General features: G+C 36.3%; 1 protein-coding gene across 1 annotated transcript in view; it reads right to left on the reverse strand.

The window, feature by feature from the left end:
- Positions 1-15640, reverse strand: part of LOC110106101 (heat shock 70 kDa protein 17) — a 39914-nt gene extending 24274 nt beyond the window's left edge. The window contains exons 1-2 of the mRNA XM_020835857.2: positions 14600-15640; positions 1217-1449 (exon numbers count right to left, since the gene is read on the reverse strand). Of these exons, the coding sequence (XP_020691516.1) occupies positions 1217-1449; positions 14600-15364 (998 nt within the window). The 5' untranslated portion in view covers positions 15365-15640. The remainder of the gene's footprint in view (positions 1-1216; positions 1450-14599) is intronic.
- Positions 15641-15917: the final 277 nt, after the last annotated feature.

Raw genomic sequence — 15917 nt, forward strand, 5'->3', positions numbered from 1 at the left:
GCGATCCAAAACATCTTGAGGTATGTGCCTCACTGTACAGAAAAACAAACACCTCAATATTGAATTGTGCAATTTTAAATCTCGAACTTGTACCCTCAAGCTGCTCCACATTTCCATTATAACCCAATCTACATCAAACATATAATCACCCTACTCTGAGAACTGAATTAATCAAGGATTGAAGCATATGGGAGTGAGTTTGATGCATATAAAGCAGGTAAGATAGAAGAAAACCAAAAAAGCAAAGACGTCACTAATAACGAGCACTAATGGAGCATTTGCTAGATAACAAATGCATCCAACCAGCTGTAAACCAGCTGCAAAGAAGAATTAAGCAGCGAATAGCTAAGGAAACTTAAGCAGCTTGCAAAGCAGATTTCAGCTACCCGAGAAAGCACAATATGTAGCTACACAGTCGCAACAGCAGTTTCGTTGCAAACAATAAAGTAATGAGCAGATTTTGAACAATAAACAAATCTCGGAAAACAGAAATGGCTTCGTATCTATAAGTCAAAAGATCTTCGATCCTTGTAGGACCCTCACTCTAACACAGATTAATGCCTGCTGTAACTCAATCAAATGACAATCGATCACTCAACCACATCTTGTTTATTATTCAATAGGTTGAAATTTCTATGGAGATCAATAGTAAGCAATGGAAAATCATGGGGCTTCTGTGACTGAAGAAGAGGGGAAGAGGAGCTACCCTAGGGATGAGAGGAGGGGAAGAGTAGATAACTTGGTTTAGGCAGCCTGAGGACAGGAGGAAGAGAAGGAAGAAAAAAAGATTTCATTTCATCATCAAAATCAAATGTTTCATCACATCCCACCCTCTTCTATTTACAGAAAAGAGGTCTCCAAATTACATTGTAATGCAAACAAAATCTAAGGCATGAAAACTAACAAATGGCATCAAGATCATCTAAAGCATCGTAATAGCCTGTCCATGATTTATCTGAATCAGAACCCCTTGGCACAGCTAAATGAGAATGCCTGGACTAAAAGCAAAATAACAGAATAGAAGCGCATATTAATAACTATGATAGAATAACATAAATATTCATATTATCAAAGGAAAATATTCTCGAAGTTGTCCTGTAACCTCAAATTAAAAATGACATGAGAAATCTAATATTTATGTTATAACTAAAATTTAATAATAGTAAACAAACAAAAATTCTAAATTTTAAGTTTAGCTAGATCAAATTTTTCTAACCTGAAGTCCCGTTCATCATAAAGTGATTCAACTGATAAGGGGGCCATAGTGTTTGCACTAAGGATTTCCTTCGTGCGTTTAACTTGTTTCTTCAATTTAGCCATTGCCTTGGGAGAATTCCTCACATCAACCCCATTCCCAAGTTGCTTATTAAACTCATCAGCAAAATGTTCCACTAGACGTAATTCCATATTTTGTCCTCCAAGATTTGTTTTCCATCTGACATCTTTGACCTGTTCGTGCACAAACAGTGAGGGAATGAACAAATTCAATATACACATTTTTTAGGTGGGCTAAGACGGGGACATCGGATTCCCTCTAATAAACCTCATAACATGAAGGTTCTGCATTTTGCTTGGGGCGACTAAAGAGGGAAGGACATAAGCAAACGTGAAGACAAGATTATGATATTCAATGAAAGAAAACCACACTATGAAACAATTCCAAATATGGATAGCTGAACAAATAACAGATCAGTATATCAATGACATAAAATGAGCTAATAAACAACTAGCGGATTAACTTCATCTCAATTTCCAAAAAGTACTGGTTTATGCTACTCTTGTATTTGAGATTAGAATTAGGTATGACAAACAAAGATTTCCGAACATTTTCTTCAGCTACAAACATATACACAAAGGTCTACTTTAGGATTAGATATTTAACTAGCAATAATAAACCTTTAGAGTCTAATGCTCGAGGATGACATAAATTTGCTGACTGGTCATTCTTCTAAGGTCGTACAACTCCAGCAATAAAGAGAGAAAACTAAAACTCTTATTCTAAATAATAATTTAATCAGTTTTTGTTGAACATTTTATCCCCATCCACCTCACTAAATTTTTACCATTGAACATGTATCTTGAACTTACAAATCTAAGTTCTATTCAGTTTATAATTAATGGAGTAGTGTGAAATGCTACCGCCAATCCACCTTCATTTTCTAAATGCTTTGAAGCATGAACTATTTAAGATGGTCACAGGGGCTGTATCTAATTGAATCGAGCTAACCTCAAATCATACCTAACTCAAGCTTGGCTTACTGGCCAAATCACGATCTCGAATTGAATCTACACCTTCAGTCGAGCTCGAACAAAAAGCTCAAGCTCGGCTCATTACAAAATAGCATGCTCATGAGCCAGCTCGATAGGTTAAGGCAACGCAAAACATGGTGGCTCTACAAAAACAAAAACGTCGCCATGATCAACCAAAGAAGAAGAAGGCATGATTCACACTACGTGAAAGTATTTGCAACTTGCATTTTATTTTTTTGAGCAATATAGACCCTAATTAATTTAGTTTTTCAAATATGATAGTCATTTCCCATAGAAAATCAGTTAATTTAACCAATAGTGCCTGCCGGCCTATTAAAAGAAAGATAGTTTTCTAACTATGTGTCTGCAACACTAATAATTATTGCCACAAAATAGCAGCCAAGTTATGAAGAGACCCCTAGCAACTACCGCATTAACCAACACACAAAATAAATTGGACATACTAGTCAATCAGTGCATTTGCGAGCCAAGCTTCATCAAATTCAAGCCCGAACTTGTTTAATATACCAACTTGAGTTTAAGCTCGAGCTTACAACCCATTAAGCTCAGCTCAAAATCTCGTTAACAAAGTTGAGTTTGATCCGACACACAAGCAAACAGACTCACTTTCACCCCTAACAATCACCATATCACGTTACCACTTACCATGCAAGCATGTTAATTTGTATGTCATTTTTCATGCCTAAAAGGGATCAAACTATAACAACCAAAATTTTCAAGAATATAAATATGAATTTTTTCATTCAAACATCTACCCATTTCAAAATTATTTTCATTAAATCTTATTTTAAATTTGGAGCAAATTGATATATAGAAATACACCTAAATTACAAACCTACTTATATCTATATGCATTTAATAGTATCTCAAATATCGATATGCACAGGCTTGTTTTTGAGGAATGCTTCGAGCTTGTTGTGTGATAGAAAAGTCCCCCTCTTACTTAAGGGAAAATTCTATAAGATTGTAGTGAGACCTGCAATGCTTTATGGTGCCGAATGTTAGCCATTAAAAGAGAAGCATAATACTAAGTCAAGTGTTGCAGAGATAAGGATGTTTAGGTGGATGAGTGGCTTTACCCTTAGAGATAGGATACAAAATGAGCATATATGTGAAAAGGTTGGAGTAGCTCCAGTAGAAGATAAGATTAGAGAGATTCGCTTTAGATCGTTTGGTCACATTAAGCAGAGGCCTTCGGATGACCCGGTTAGAAAAGTTGAGTTATTATATTTGATTTATGTTAAGAAAGGTAGAGGTAGACCTAAAAAGACTTTAATAGAAAATATTAGAAATGATCTTTCTTTATTAGATTTAAATGAGAATTTGACTTTTAACATGACACAATGATGAAAAAGGATTCATGTAGCCGACCCCACGTAGTGGGACAAAGGCTTAATGTTGTTGTTGTTGTTGTTGTTCAAATATCTCTATGCATGTAATAGTATCACAGCTTAAGTATTTAATAAACAATAATTAAAAATGTTAATTAAATTTTATACTATAGCTAAATAAGTCATTTAATGCATGTAGCTATTGCTAAACCACTAAGCTAAGCATCCAAGGGTGGATGGTAGATCGTGCGGTTGAGGTAAGCTGGGTAGGTTAGTGGAATGTGGAAGTGGATATTAATTAAATTATAATGTTTAAGTGTTAAGCCTTTGTATTCTTTCATTTCTCCCCAACCAGCTGAATTAGTCCATGAGCTGAAGCTTTGGGGTGGCGGGCAGATCCATGAGGGCTGCTGGTGATGTTAATTGCTGCTGTGGTTGCTGAAATTTGTTAAGGTTGTAGTGTTTGTTGAAATTAGTGTTGCTGCTGGTGATGCAAGCTACTGTTGTAGTTGTTGAAATTTATTTTAAGGGATGTACTTTTTGCCGAAATTGGTGTGTACTGAAATTAATTTCAGAAATTCAATAAGGAATTGCTAAAATAAAGGAATTTATGAATGCTGAATGCTGCTATTTGTTGAAATTCGGTGTGCTCAAATCAGTTTGCTAAATTCAGTAGGAAAAGGAAGAGAAAATAAGAGGGGGAAGAGAAAATAAGAGGGGGACTTTTCTATCAAATCCAATCGAGGCACAATCTTACATGTTAACCTCAAAAGCACTCTTCCTCATTCAATCAAAAATCTTTTATTTGAGAGTGCTCCTAAAATCGAATCAAATCCAATCGAGGCGAATTCAACACAAGTTGACGCCGATTCGAGTTCAATTTCACAAAATTAACTTGATCTGACACAATCAGAACCAAAACGACCCAAATTAGTTTGAGTCGAATCCAATTTGGGCTCAATTTCAGCCCCAATTGACTAATTTGGGCTAAATTAGCTTTTCAAATCAGATTTTCCAATCAAGGGCAGAGATTTTACCTCAAATCCCACCCAATTTCATGTCAAATCCATCAAAGAATCCACTTGAGTGGAATGTATCTCATTTCGCGCATAGAGTAAGCGAGATAGGCGCATTTGGGCGGTCAACCCTGTTGTGTGTGCGCCTCTAAGAGAATGAGAGGGAGAGAGGAGCCTCATTTGGCTCCCCCAGTTCCGTCAGTACCGAACCAGAGCGCAAGAGAGCAGGAGAAGGAGGAGAGCTGAATCCCTTGCGTGTGGAACTCCTATCACGCCGAAGACCTCTGCTCGCGACCCCCTATTCGCGTGCAAGACCTCCATCCGACTCCGCCTAGACCTTCGGCTGGGCCTTCCAGGAGCTCCACCTCCCTCACACGCTGGACCTCCTGATGCCGCGAGCTCCCATCCGCAGCCCTGATCTGATCCGAAGATCTTGATTTCATCCAGGTTGGAGTCTGTGCGGCATTTCTTCTGGAGGAAGGTTTCTACCCCCTTCCTTCTTCAACTCCAACGAGTTCGTAGTGGTCGAGGAAGCTGTTGGAAGCTTCCAAACTGCAAGGGAAGCTTTCGAAACCTCCCAAACAGCCGTTTGGAGGCTTGGGAGCGCCTTGGACAGTGGCGACGATGTCCGGAGTAGCTTGGACAGCAGTTTTCTTCCCCCGGAGCAACTTGGACAGCGATTTGGAGCTTGGATTGGAGCGCTTGGACAGCCCGGGTGAGTTAAAATACTAAAACTTAGGAAAAGCTCTAAGGCCCCCTAGCCATTGATGTGTGGTTGACGTCCCCAAGCCCTAAGTCCTTAGAAACTTCAAATTTTGCTTTCCTAAAATCCTTCATTTTCTATCCACTTGCTTTAATCATGGAAATCAAGTGATTTTCCCTTGATTTGCTCTCAAGTGAGAGCTAAAAGGAAAGCAACAAGATGCCGAGTCATTGGACTTGTGTTCAATGCCTCTATCTTGCATGTGAAAACATTCATGTTGTGCCTAATGCCTTCACCTACAAATTAATCCTTAAATTTAGGAGATTTCACTTGATTGTAGATCAAATGTTGAGGTGTAGACTTTCACAATGCTGCATGCTATGTTATACTCCTTAGATTGACATGTTATGACAAAATTAACATACAAATATAGGAACTCACACTTATCAAGGCCTAAGGAAATAACGATGGGTCATCCTTACCTCTAACCCTTGAAATCCCTCAACATTTGAGGCTTTCACTCTTGCTTTCAATCCCCCAATAATACGAAAATTGATTGGGGTCTTTTCCAAACCTTAGATGCGCATTTCCTATATGCATAGATAGGATTCAAATATGAGAGTAGCATATGGAGTTACCCAATTTTAACCATCATAAAAAAATTGACATATGTTTAGGCACCTTACATATGCTAAAATTCTTTGCCTTCCAAACTTGGTGAAAGTTTTTAATGGAATTGTTTGATTTAACATAAATATATGTGATATCAAGTTGTCGTTAGGTTTACCATAAGTCTCCAAAGACTTACATTACAAACCCCATGACATGCATAATCAACGAAATCCATGACAAGCTTCTTCATCAAGTTTAGTTTGCTTAAAATAGTGATTGTCATTTGCTTAAAATAACCCACAACTTCTAGAAGTATGGAAGACAATTAAATATGCTCATTTAATTCTAAACAATTTTGAGGTTGCATGAGCCTTCATAAGCCCATGAAACACTTACGTTTGGAATTATCTAATCCTATTTATGGACCTTCTAAATTAGAGGTTTGGAATGAAATTATTGAAATGCATGTCTATATCAAGGGTTGTTTGTTCACTTATCTTCTTGTACCAAAATTTTATAAATTTGTAAGCATACTCACCTAATTCTTAAGTGCTTGTAAAGAAAATGTGGAATACCTCATAGCCTTTAAAGATTCATGGGGTATGTTCCATCATATTCCGGAATTACCTAAGTATGATTAATAGAATTTATAAATTAAGGGTTTCAAATACAACGAGAATCAAACTTAGCATATGTTTATTCTCCTAAACATACAAACCTCATTCGCACATTTCTAGGTTTCTTAGATTATGTCGAATCCGATTTTGAAACCTCTTAGAAGTTATAGGATACCAAGTTTTCCCTCTCCACATGAATTTGAAACATTCATTCAAACTATAGGGAACTCTCTTTTCTATGCAATTCTCCTTCATACATGATGCTTGGAGCCTCCTCAAGGCTCCAATTATTTTCTTGCACGAGTCCTAGTGTATATTAGGGGTTTCCTTTATATGACCTCTCTTTCAAGCATAAATACTTCAGAGCATCTCAACACTCCAAACATTTCATCACATGATCAACCATGTCACTCTCTTGTTTGTTGAAACATAAAATCTATAAACAATCACCTCTTTCATGCATGATCATTTGGGACCTCTCAAGTCTCCAAACAAATCACTGCATGAATCATTTGGAGCTTAGGGCCAAATCCTAAGCTACCTCCTTCATTTGTTAAGTCACAAAATCAACAAATGAATACCCCTTTCTCTCATGTATGATAATTTGGAGCCCTCCAAAGGCTCCAACCAAACATTATTACATGATGGTTAAATCTTAGAAACAAATTTTAAGTCACCCACCCCTTATTTGTTGAGACAAGATCAATAAACAATTTTCTTTCCTTTTCATGAATGACCTTTGAAGCCTCTTCAAAGCTTCAAATATTTCCTTGCATGTCTCCTAGCCTATCTTAGGAGCTATCACCCATCTTCATCATGTATGGTATTATGGGTCTCTCTAAAATCCTATAACATATCATACTTCAAATTCTTGAACTATAGAATCAAATTCTAAGTTCATTCATCATTTTACTTAACCTAAACCAAGCAAATAAAGAAGTCCATTTGAACACTAAATGTTCAAGAGATCTCTTTCAATCTTGCAACCTCTAAGTTGCACTTCATTTCTCTCTTTCCACAACTCAAAAGTTGTAGGAGACCACCTCATTCTCCTAAGATTCAAAAGTAAGAGAATGTATACATTGAACACAAAATATTCAAAGAATCTTCATGAATTTGCAATCTCTAAGTTGCATTTTCCCCTCCTTTCCTATGAGTCAATATTGTAGGAAATTCTTCAACTTTTCAAAGCCCAAAAGCTGTGGAAAATCCTCCACCTCCTTGTTTGTTGCTTCTCTAAACCTACATGAAAGTTTCCAAACGACTTTCAAGAAGTTCATGAGAAGTTGTAGACAAGCATATAACTCCAATCACGCCACCCTTCACATTCCTAAACCCAAACTAGGAGAAAGCATGTCCCATTTTGAACAACTAATGTTCAAGAAACCTTCATTAATTTGCAACCTCTAAGTTGCATTTCCTTCCCTTTTTCCTACAAGCCAAGATTGTAGGGGAACATCCAAATCCATCTTCATGCTCTCAAACTCAAATTGGGAGGATGTATATCTTCTCTTTGAACACTAAATGTTTAAAGAATTTCCTCAAGCTGCAACATTCAAGTTGCACATCATTTTTCTCTATTTACTCAACATAAATGTGATAAATAGCCATCCTTCATTGAAAGCATAAACTCAATGATCCACCCCTCCAACTTGCAACTCCAAAAGTTGCATGTTCTTCCTTCACTTTGCTGCAAGTTAAAATCGTTTGCCTAACCTCAAAGTAGGCAAGTAAATACTTCTCTTTGAGCATCAAATGTTCAAGGAATATTCGTGAATTTACGACTCTAAGTTGCCTTTCCTTTCTTCCATCCCTCCAACCCAAGTTGGAGGAATGAACCTACTCTCTTTGAACACTAAACGTTCAAGGAATTTCCATGAGTCATGACTTCTAAGTTGTATTTTGCCTCTTCATTTCCTACAAGCCTAAGTTGTAGGAAACCTCCAAATTCCCTTTCATTTGCCTAGCTTCAAATTAGGCAAAGGAATATTTCTCTTTGAAAATCAAAAGTTCAAGGAACATTCATGGATTTGCAACCCACAAGTTGCATGTTCCTTCCCTCGTTTCTACAGCTCAAAAGTTATAGGAAATCTCATCATTCTCTTAAACCCAAATTAGGGGAGTCCCCAATCTCTTTGAACATCAAATATTCTAAGAGCGTTTAGAAGTTTGCAACCCAAAGTTAAATCTTCTTTTCTCCTTCTACAACTCAAAAAATTATGCAGATTTCTCTCATCCCACTAACCCAAGTTAGATGGACGAATATCCCTTTCTTTGAACACCAAAATGATCAAAGAAATCTTTTTAGTTTGCAACTTCCAAGTTGCATTTCCCCTTTTCTTCTCTACAAACCAAAATTATAGAGAAATTTCCTCATTTTCATAACTCAAAAGTTGTATGAAACTTTCATACTCCTAACCCAAACTTCATGAATGAGTTCCTCTCTTTGGATATTCGAAAGTCCAAGGGATCCTTGATGTATAGCACAAATCTACACATCATTCTCTTATGTTTGCTTAATCTAAATTTAGCAAACTAAATACCCATCATTGAATATAAAAGTTCTACAATAATTCCTCTTGATTCGTAGCCTTAAAGTTACAAATCCTCCTTACCTATTGAACAAAAATCAATAAGTGACTCACCTTTGTTTGCCTAATCCAAATTAAGCAAATGAAACCCAACTCCTTGAATACAAAAATTCTAGGAGATATCATTTTGATTTGTAGCCTCAAAGCTACTAATCTTCCCTCACTTCTATAAGTTACAAAGGCGTTGAAAGATATCCTATCCTGGCCCAAAAGCTATAGGTTCCCTCTCCTCCTCTAACTCCAAAGTTGTAGGAGATTTCCCTTCTCTTTAGCTCCAAAAGCTAGATGGAGTTGTCCAACATTTAGCTCAATAGATAAATGTTGAATTCCTACATTCTCCTTTTAGCTTCAAAAGCTAAGAAGGATCTTCCAACACTTGGCTTAAAAGCTATGTGTTGGATACCTTATTTCCCTCTTTTTTTAACCTCAAAGCTAAGAGAAGTGTCAGTTTCCTTTCCCTGACTCCAAAAGCTAGGGAGAATCCTCCAATATTTAGCCCAAAAGCTATATGTTTGACTCCCTTTCCTTAGATCCAAACTCTAAATGAAACACCTTTTGCGTGACATACCACACAAGCCTCACACACTTAGGTGCACAGCCCCCTAGGCATACTAGAACTAAGATTTTTCTTTTTGTGCGTATGTGGTTGATGATTTGGTGTGATTGCCTAGTGGATTGTCTGCGTTGTGGGCACTTGCCTTTAAATGGTTAGTGTAAAAATATATATGCTTTTCTTGCAGGTGGCCATGTCCAAAGATGGGCGCTCATAAATAATAAAAATGCTTGCATGACAATTGCCACTTAAAACCCCCCAAGTGATGTGGCCAATAGGGTAGAAGCAGTTGCTTAGCACTTCAAGTGTAAGCAAATTTTGTGTATGATATATTATATGAACTGCCTTCTAACTCAATTTTACAGGCTTGAGTCTTTCCTTTTTAAATATGTATTTGATAGAATTAGGATGCAATCAAATTTGTTGTATTTAGATTGAAAGAAAAAGGTGAATCAGAAGTATATATCTATGGAAGTTGAGGCTTAAGGTTTATAGGAAGCTAAAGCTTGAAGACCTCACAAGCAAGAGTTTGTAAATAAAATTTGACTGGATTGTATAATGGCAGGCAACTCAACTGCCAAACTTAATTGTACTAATTTGGACATTAGTTATATTTTCGCTTTAGTTGATTTACAGTTGATTTACATTTTCTCACATGTATTGATTGTTTACTGAGTGTGCAATAGAAAAGCATGATTTTTCCTAAATATCTTTCTTTTTTTACTTGGGGGTGGTCTGGACTTTTTGATATGATAGACTCTTAGGACAAAATAAGATTTCTACCATTTTAAAATGTAAATAGCTCAAAAATCAATTTAGGCTTCATGATTTTTTAAAAAAAGAAAATTGCAAGGCTCCTTTTCAAGGAGCCAAATTTTTCAAAATTTAAATTGAGCATGTATAGCCAAAAAAAATGTCTCATGTAAAATAAGCCTCACTTAAGAAATAAATAACAAAAAAAAATCTTTCTTAGTGAGTCAGCATATGCATACCCTACATAAATAGGCATATTGACCTCGAAGCCAAATTATAAGCACTACTTCCTAAACAAAAATAACCATAAGCTCTTTATATGCATTGAGTCTGAAAAATATGGTTTTAAAAGCATTTAGGAGGATCTAGCTAGTAGTCCTTTCAAGGCAGGACAATAAATCTAAGGGGCGGGCTCACTGCGCCTCATGTGAGGTGTAGTTTATAAGTCTCTTTTGGATTACGTTAGATTTAAGTTCAAGGCACTATCTCTCGGGAGTCCTCGCCTTAATTTTAGGATCTGAGGCAATGGTTGATTCCAATCATCATATAAGTCTTCACCTTCCGAGCAGTTCTACTAATATATGTTGTTGGAATATAAGCCCCGACCTTCAAATCAAAATGATCAACTCAAATAAAATTAGATTTCTAAAGTATAAAGCTCAATATAGGATAGTCCGAGCACCTCTGAGATTTTTCAAAATCAAGTGCTCCTACTTCACATTCTTTGGCTCTCATTACAAAATATGATTCTAAGTTGATCAATTCTTCGTTGAATCTCCTAAAGGCCAAAAACCTTTAAACAAGACTTTCACGGATTCATAAAAAATCAAACTTTAGCCAATATTTAAATGACTTCAAAAAGAAAAATAAAACTACTAGTTTAATTAAAAGTTTTCTCAAGCATCAAAGCTTGAGATATAATTAACCATAGAGGCTTACCCAAGCCCCTATGGAACGTCTGTACCCCAAAAATAAATAAACCTCATTCAACCAAACATTGAATGGGAGAATCTCTATTTAAAATTATAAATTTTATCATTGAGTCCATAAGGAAACATTGAATAGGAGAATCTCTATTTAAAATTATAAATTTTATCATTGAGTTCATAAGGAAATGATATTTTTATCGTACAGGATAATATATCATCATTCTTAAGCTGTACTCAATCATAAAGTATGCAATCCGTTTGAGGAGAACAAAATTCTCTAACAAAATGTTTATGCTTAGGTTGTTTATAAGTGGAAGAGAGGTCAGGATTTCTGAGAGCAAATTCACTCGATTACCCTAGAGAACAAGGTGAGATACAATGTTTAAAATTGCGTATTCGGGTATTGAGGCATTTCTCATTAGTGAGGCGAGGCGTAAGCCTCAAGGCGTTTTGAGGCGTAAACCTCAAAATCAATAGATTGCGTAAACATAAAATTATAAATTTATTATATACTAATGAGTAAATATTATAAAACATAAAAAAATATAAGATATGAAGTGAAATCAAAATATTTCAATAATAAGACAACATAAAATATAGTTCAACTCAAAATTCTATCTTTCAGAAACCCCAATATTCTTTTCATTAACATATAATTCCGATTTCAAAAAATAAATAGCAATGACATATCACATAATAACTCATAAGCCATCAGCACTGTCATCACTAAGGGGTTCTTCATTTGAATCATCATTATGGTGAACTGCTCTCTCCCCTTCCTCCTCTCCTATAAAGTCTAATGTCGGGCATTTACTTCAAGATTTATCTAAATTTTAATATATATCGTGTGAGGCGTAAGCCTCATGCTAGTGAGGCGAGGCGGGCCTCAATGCGGGCCTCAACCAAGTTGAAGCGCAAGCCTTATAAAAAAACTCGAGGCGTAAGCATCGAGGCGTTTTTTACTGGAATTGCGCAAAGGCGGGCCTCAAGGCGAGCCTCATATTGCGCAATTTTAAACCATGGTGAGATGTTCATACATTGGTATAGAAAATAATAACACTTTATATAATTACAACTGCATTTTTATGTGATTGTGATAGTCATTATTTTTAATTTCATTATGTATTTTATAGCTGATTCATCAAGTATTTATTTCAATAACAATTTTGATGATTGTTATTAAAATATGAAACATATTAAAAGGATAAATGAAAAAGGCTAATGAAATAAGTCATATAAGAGGGGATAGGCCCGCACAAGTAAAGGCAAAAGACCTAACGAGAAAAGCCTTAAAGAAGTCGTACATAAGGTACCCTACACTCTCTCACTTTTAAAAGTTGAGAATTCGTATACAATCTTGAATAAGAGAGTAGCGCTCAATTTTAAAAGTTAGGAATATGAACTCAATCTTAAATTTAAGAGCTATAAGTGTGCAAAATTTTATAATCATCATATAACTTGCCTAATGTATTAAGCAGTAAACATAACAAGAAATGTGAAAAGTTAGATATATATTGATGTCTTACACATCTTATGATTATAATAGAAATTCCTTTATATTTTCAATTGATTGCAAACATTTTTCTTTTTTCTTATATGTTGTTTGTGTATTTCATTAAGCTCTATCTCATTAGATATTATTGTACTACAGAAAAGAGGAAGGAGCCAATGGGACACTATACTGGAAGGTTAATTGCACTTTTTGTGACATACGTTTTGGGTGTACTTAGAGTTTAAAGTAGAAGCTGTGTAGACAAACTTTTGGATATGTAAATATTATTTGAAATTTTAGTAAGCCATGTATTTTATTTGATGTATTTTAAATATGCTTCAAGTTATGAATTATTGATGTCAATAATAGATGTGGGGATAGACCGGATAGGCTACTTCCGACTCACTTGATCCTAATAGAAATATTTCAGGATGGGTATTAATAAGAGATATGTTTGTTTAGATTCTCATTCTTTATTACACTCCAAATTGATTAAAAAGGTTCAAAATAAGGTGTGACACAAACACTTCTAAGAGATCTTTTGGACAAGCCTTCAATATCCCTTGGAATATCATAAACATATGCTAAATATTAATTACGCAAATCGCATTATGAGAAATATGACTTGTCAAATTTATTTGTAAGTCTTTTGATATAATGAAGGTTACAATTTTACACAGCATTTGTCATAATTTATTACAAAGTATAATGAGTATGGTTGAATTTCTTATTTTTCTATTTTAATAAAAATCCATGACATTCTACTTTGTATAAAATTTCTCCTTTCGGTGTGATTAAATGCACTCCTTATGAACCCAATATCTTTTGTTTGACAATTGATATAGAAATAGAAATGCTTCCCAAGAGTTTCTTTCATGATAGGAGTTTGGGGAAATACCTAAGCAAGCACAATTCACAAGAAGTAAATTTGAATCGTATTCAAATTTTTGTAATTGCTCCATTAATTTGGTTAGCATCAAAGAGGTTCTAAGGATAGAATGAAGTCCACACGAATAGGTGCAATTATCTTATATTCACCTAAATCATTAATCTTTATTCTTTCTCTCTCAGGGTATTATAAGTGTTTCATGCATGATAATCGTTTGATAGAATGCCTAAGCAAGATGTCAAAAATTCCCAACATCTAAATTTGAATCAAGCTCAAAGTTTTTGTAATTGTTTCATTAATCTGGTTAGCATTAAATTAATGACGTTCATGAATATCAAGCTTCTTTAACACACCTAAAATGGTTGAGATATTTCCTGCATGTTACAATCAATCTTCTCATCCATTTATCCTTCCCGTTTAACCTATTTATTATTCTTGTTCGCATGGTTGTATAAAATGTCCTATTTTCCTCCAAATATTCTCCACAGGTCGTGCCATCTTTTTAAGTTATAAGCCCTCCCAAACTGTTGTCCAACGCTACACAGGTATCTGGAGATGCTACCCACCATCACAACCCACAAATAACCATCATACATATAAGAAAAACCTTGGTAAGCAGAACCACTTAAAAACCTAAAGAGATGCTATCCTTGCAAATACATTTTTTAAGCCAAGATGTTGCTCAAGATGACCCAAGTATCAGATACCTTTTAGCTTTTCTTGTTGAGCTATAGATTCAATTCTAGACGAGAGCCAAAAAAATGATTTTTTTTAAATCGCATAACCTTTTAAATAAATATATTTATCTAACGAAAAATAAAAAAAAATTAATGAGTAATTACCTGAAACTGATTAACAGACACAGCCTTTCCAAACTCCTTCGCGTTGTATGCTGAAAAGTAAACTAGAGCAGCATAGGTATTTCTGGAGCCCATATCATAGAATATTACATGCCGGGACTCGTTTGAAAAATCCTTGTCAATGCCATACTGCAAAGCAGCTCCAGAATGCTCATGAATGAGAGACAGCACATTGATTCCAGCCAGCTGAGCTGCCTGAAGAACCCCCCTCCGCTCTGTCTGTCCAAAATAAGGCGGAATGGCGATCACCGCATCCCTGATCGGCGACCTCGGGTGTGATTCCGCCAAGCTCATTCCGTATCGGAGGATCATCGCCAGCAACTCTTCCGCCGAGTACACAACCCCATCATCCGTTTTGAATCCTGCCGCTCCTCTAGAATCCTCCACTAGATCGAAAGGCAGGTACAGCGAATCGATCATGTCTTTCACGTACTGGTAGGGTTTCCCAATCATGTCCCTAACCTGAGAGTACACTTTACTTGGGTAACGTGCGGTGATCCCCGCAGCTTCCTCGCCGACGAGGCGATTACCGGCATTGAAGGCAACGAGCGCTGGGGATTTGCGCTTCGACATCTCGTTGATGACGATGGAGATAGGAATCTGGCCAGGCTTCAAGTTGACCACTGCCACTTTCATCCATTCGGAACCTAGATCTATGCTCGCCACCGCAGGTTCTACTGGCGTCGCAGACAAAAAAATAACTAAGAATATGGGGAGAATAAGGAAGGCCGCCACTCCGGATCTCATCTTCGAACGGAGGCCTAACAGTCTATGGCCCGACAGGACGCTGTAAATCGCGGCTACAACACAGTTGAGAGGCAGTATATCAAAGAATGGAAGAAGAATCTAATCATGGGTGTCAAGCGCGAGCTCTTAGTGAAGTTTCCAGTGGGTTTGCAGTAAGGTTTTAATGGTTTTCTCAATTGTTCCCCAGTGCGGGAGACGAAGAAGTGGTCGGAAAAACGCAAATGCGGGAAGAAAATATAGCAGCTTTCTTCCTTGGTTACAAGAAAATCAAGTCAATTTATTCTAGTAATAAACTATTTATAAGTCTAAAGCAATTAAAAAGCCTTAAAAACGTCATACATCCAATGAAATGTAAGCACGTGGAGATCAGTACACGTGGCACTGTGCGGTTGAGCTAGTGTGTTGGAGCTTGGTATTTTCCGCAATAAACCGCCTAAGCACACGCATACATGATTCTATGCGCATATTAGTCATACCGTTGAGCAACTACATTGGGCCTTCGCATCCCATAACCTCTAGCCCAAGTTATGTTGGATACTAGAAACTTCTATGA

The sequence above is a fragment of the Dendrobium catenatum genome, unplaced genomic scaffold (genome assembly GCF_001605985.2).
Source record: "Dendrobium catenatum unplaced genomic scaffold, ASM160598v2 fragScaff_scaffold_853, whole genome shotgun sequence".
Classification (NCBI taxonomy): Eukaryota; Viridiplantae; Streptophyta; class Magnoliopsida; order Asparagales; family Orchidaceae; genus Dendrobium; species Dendrobium catenatum.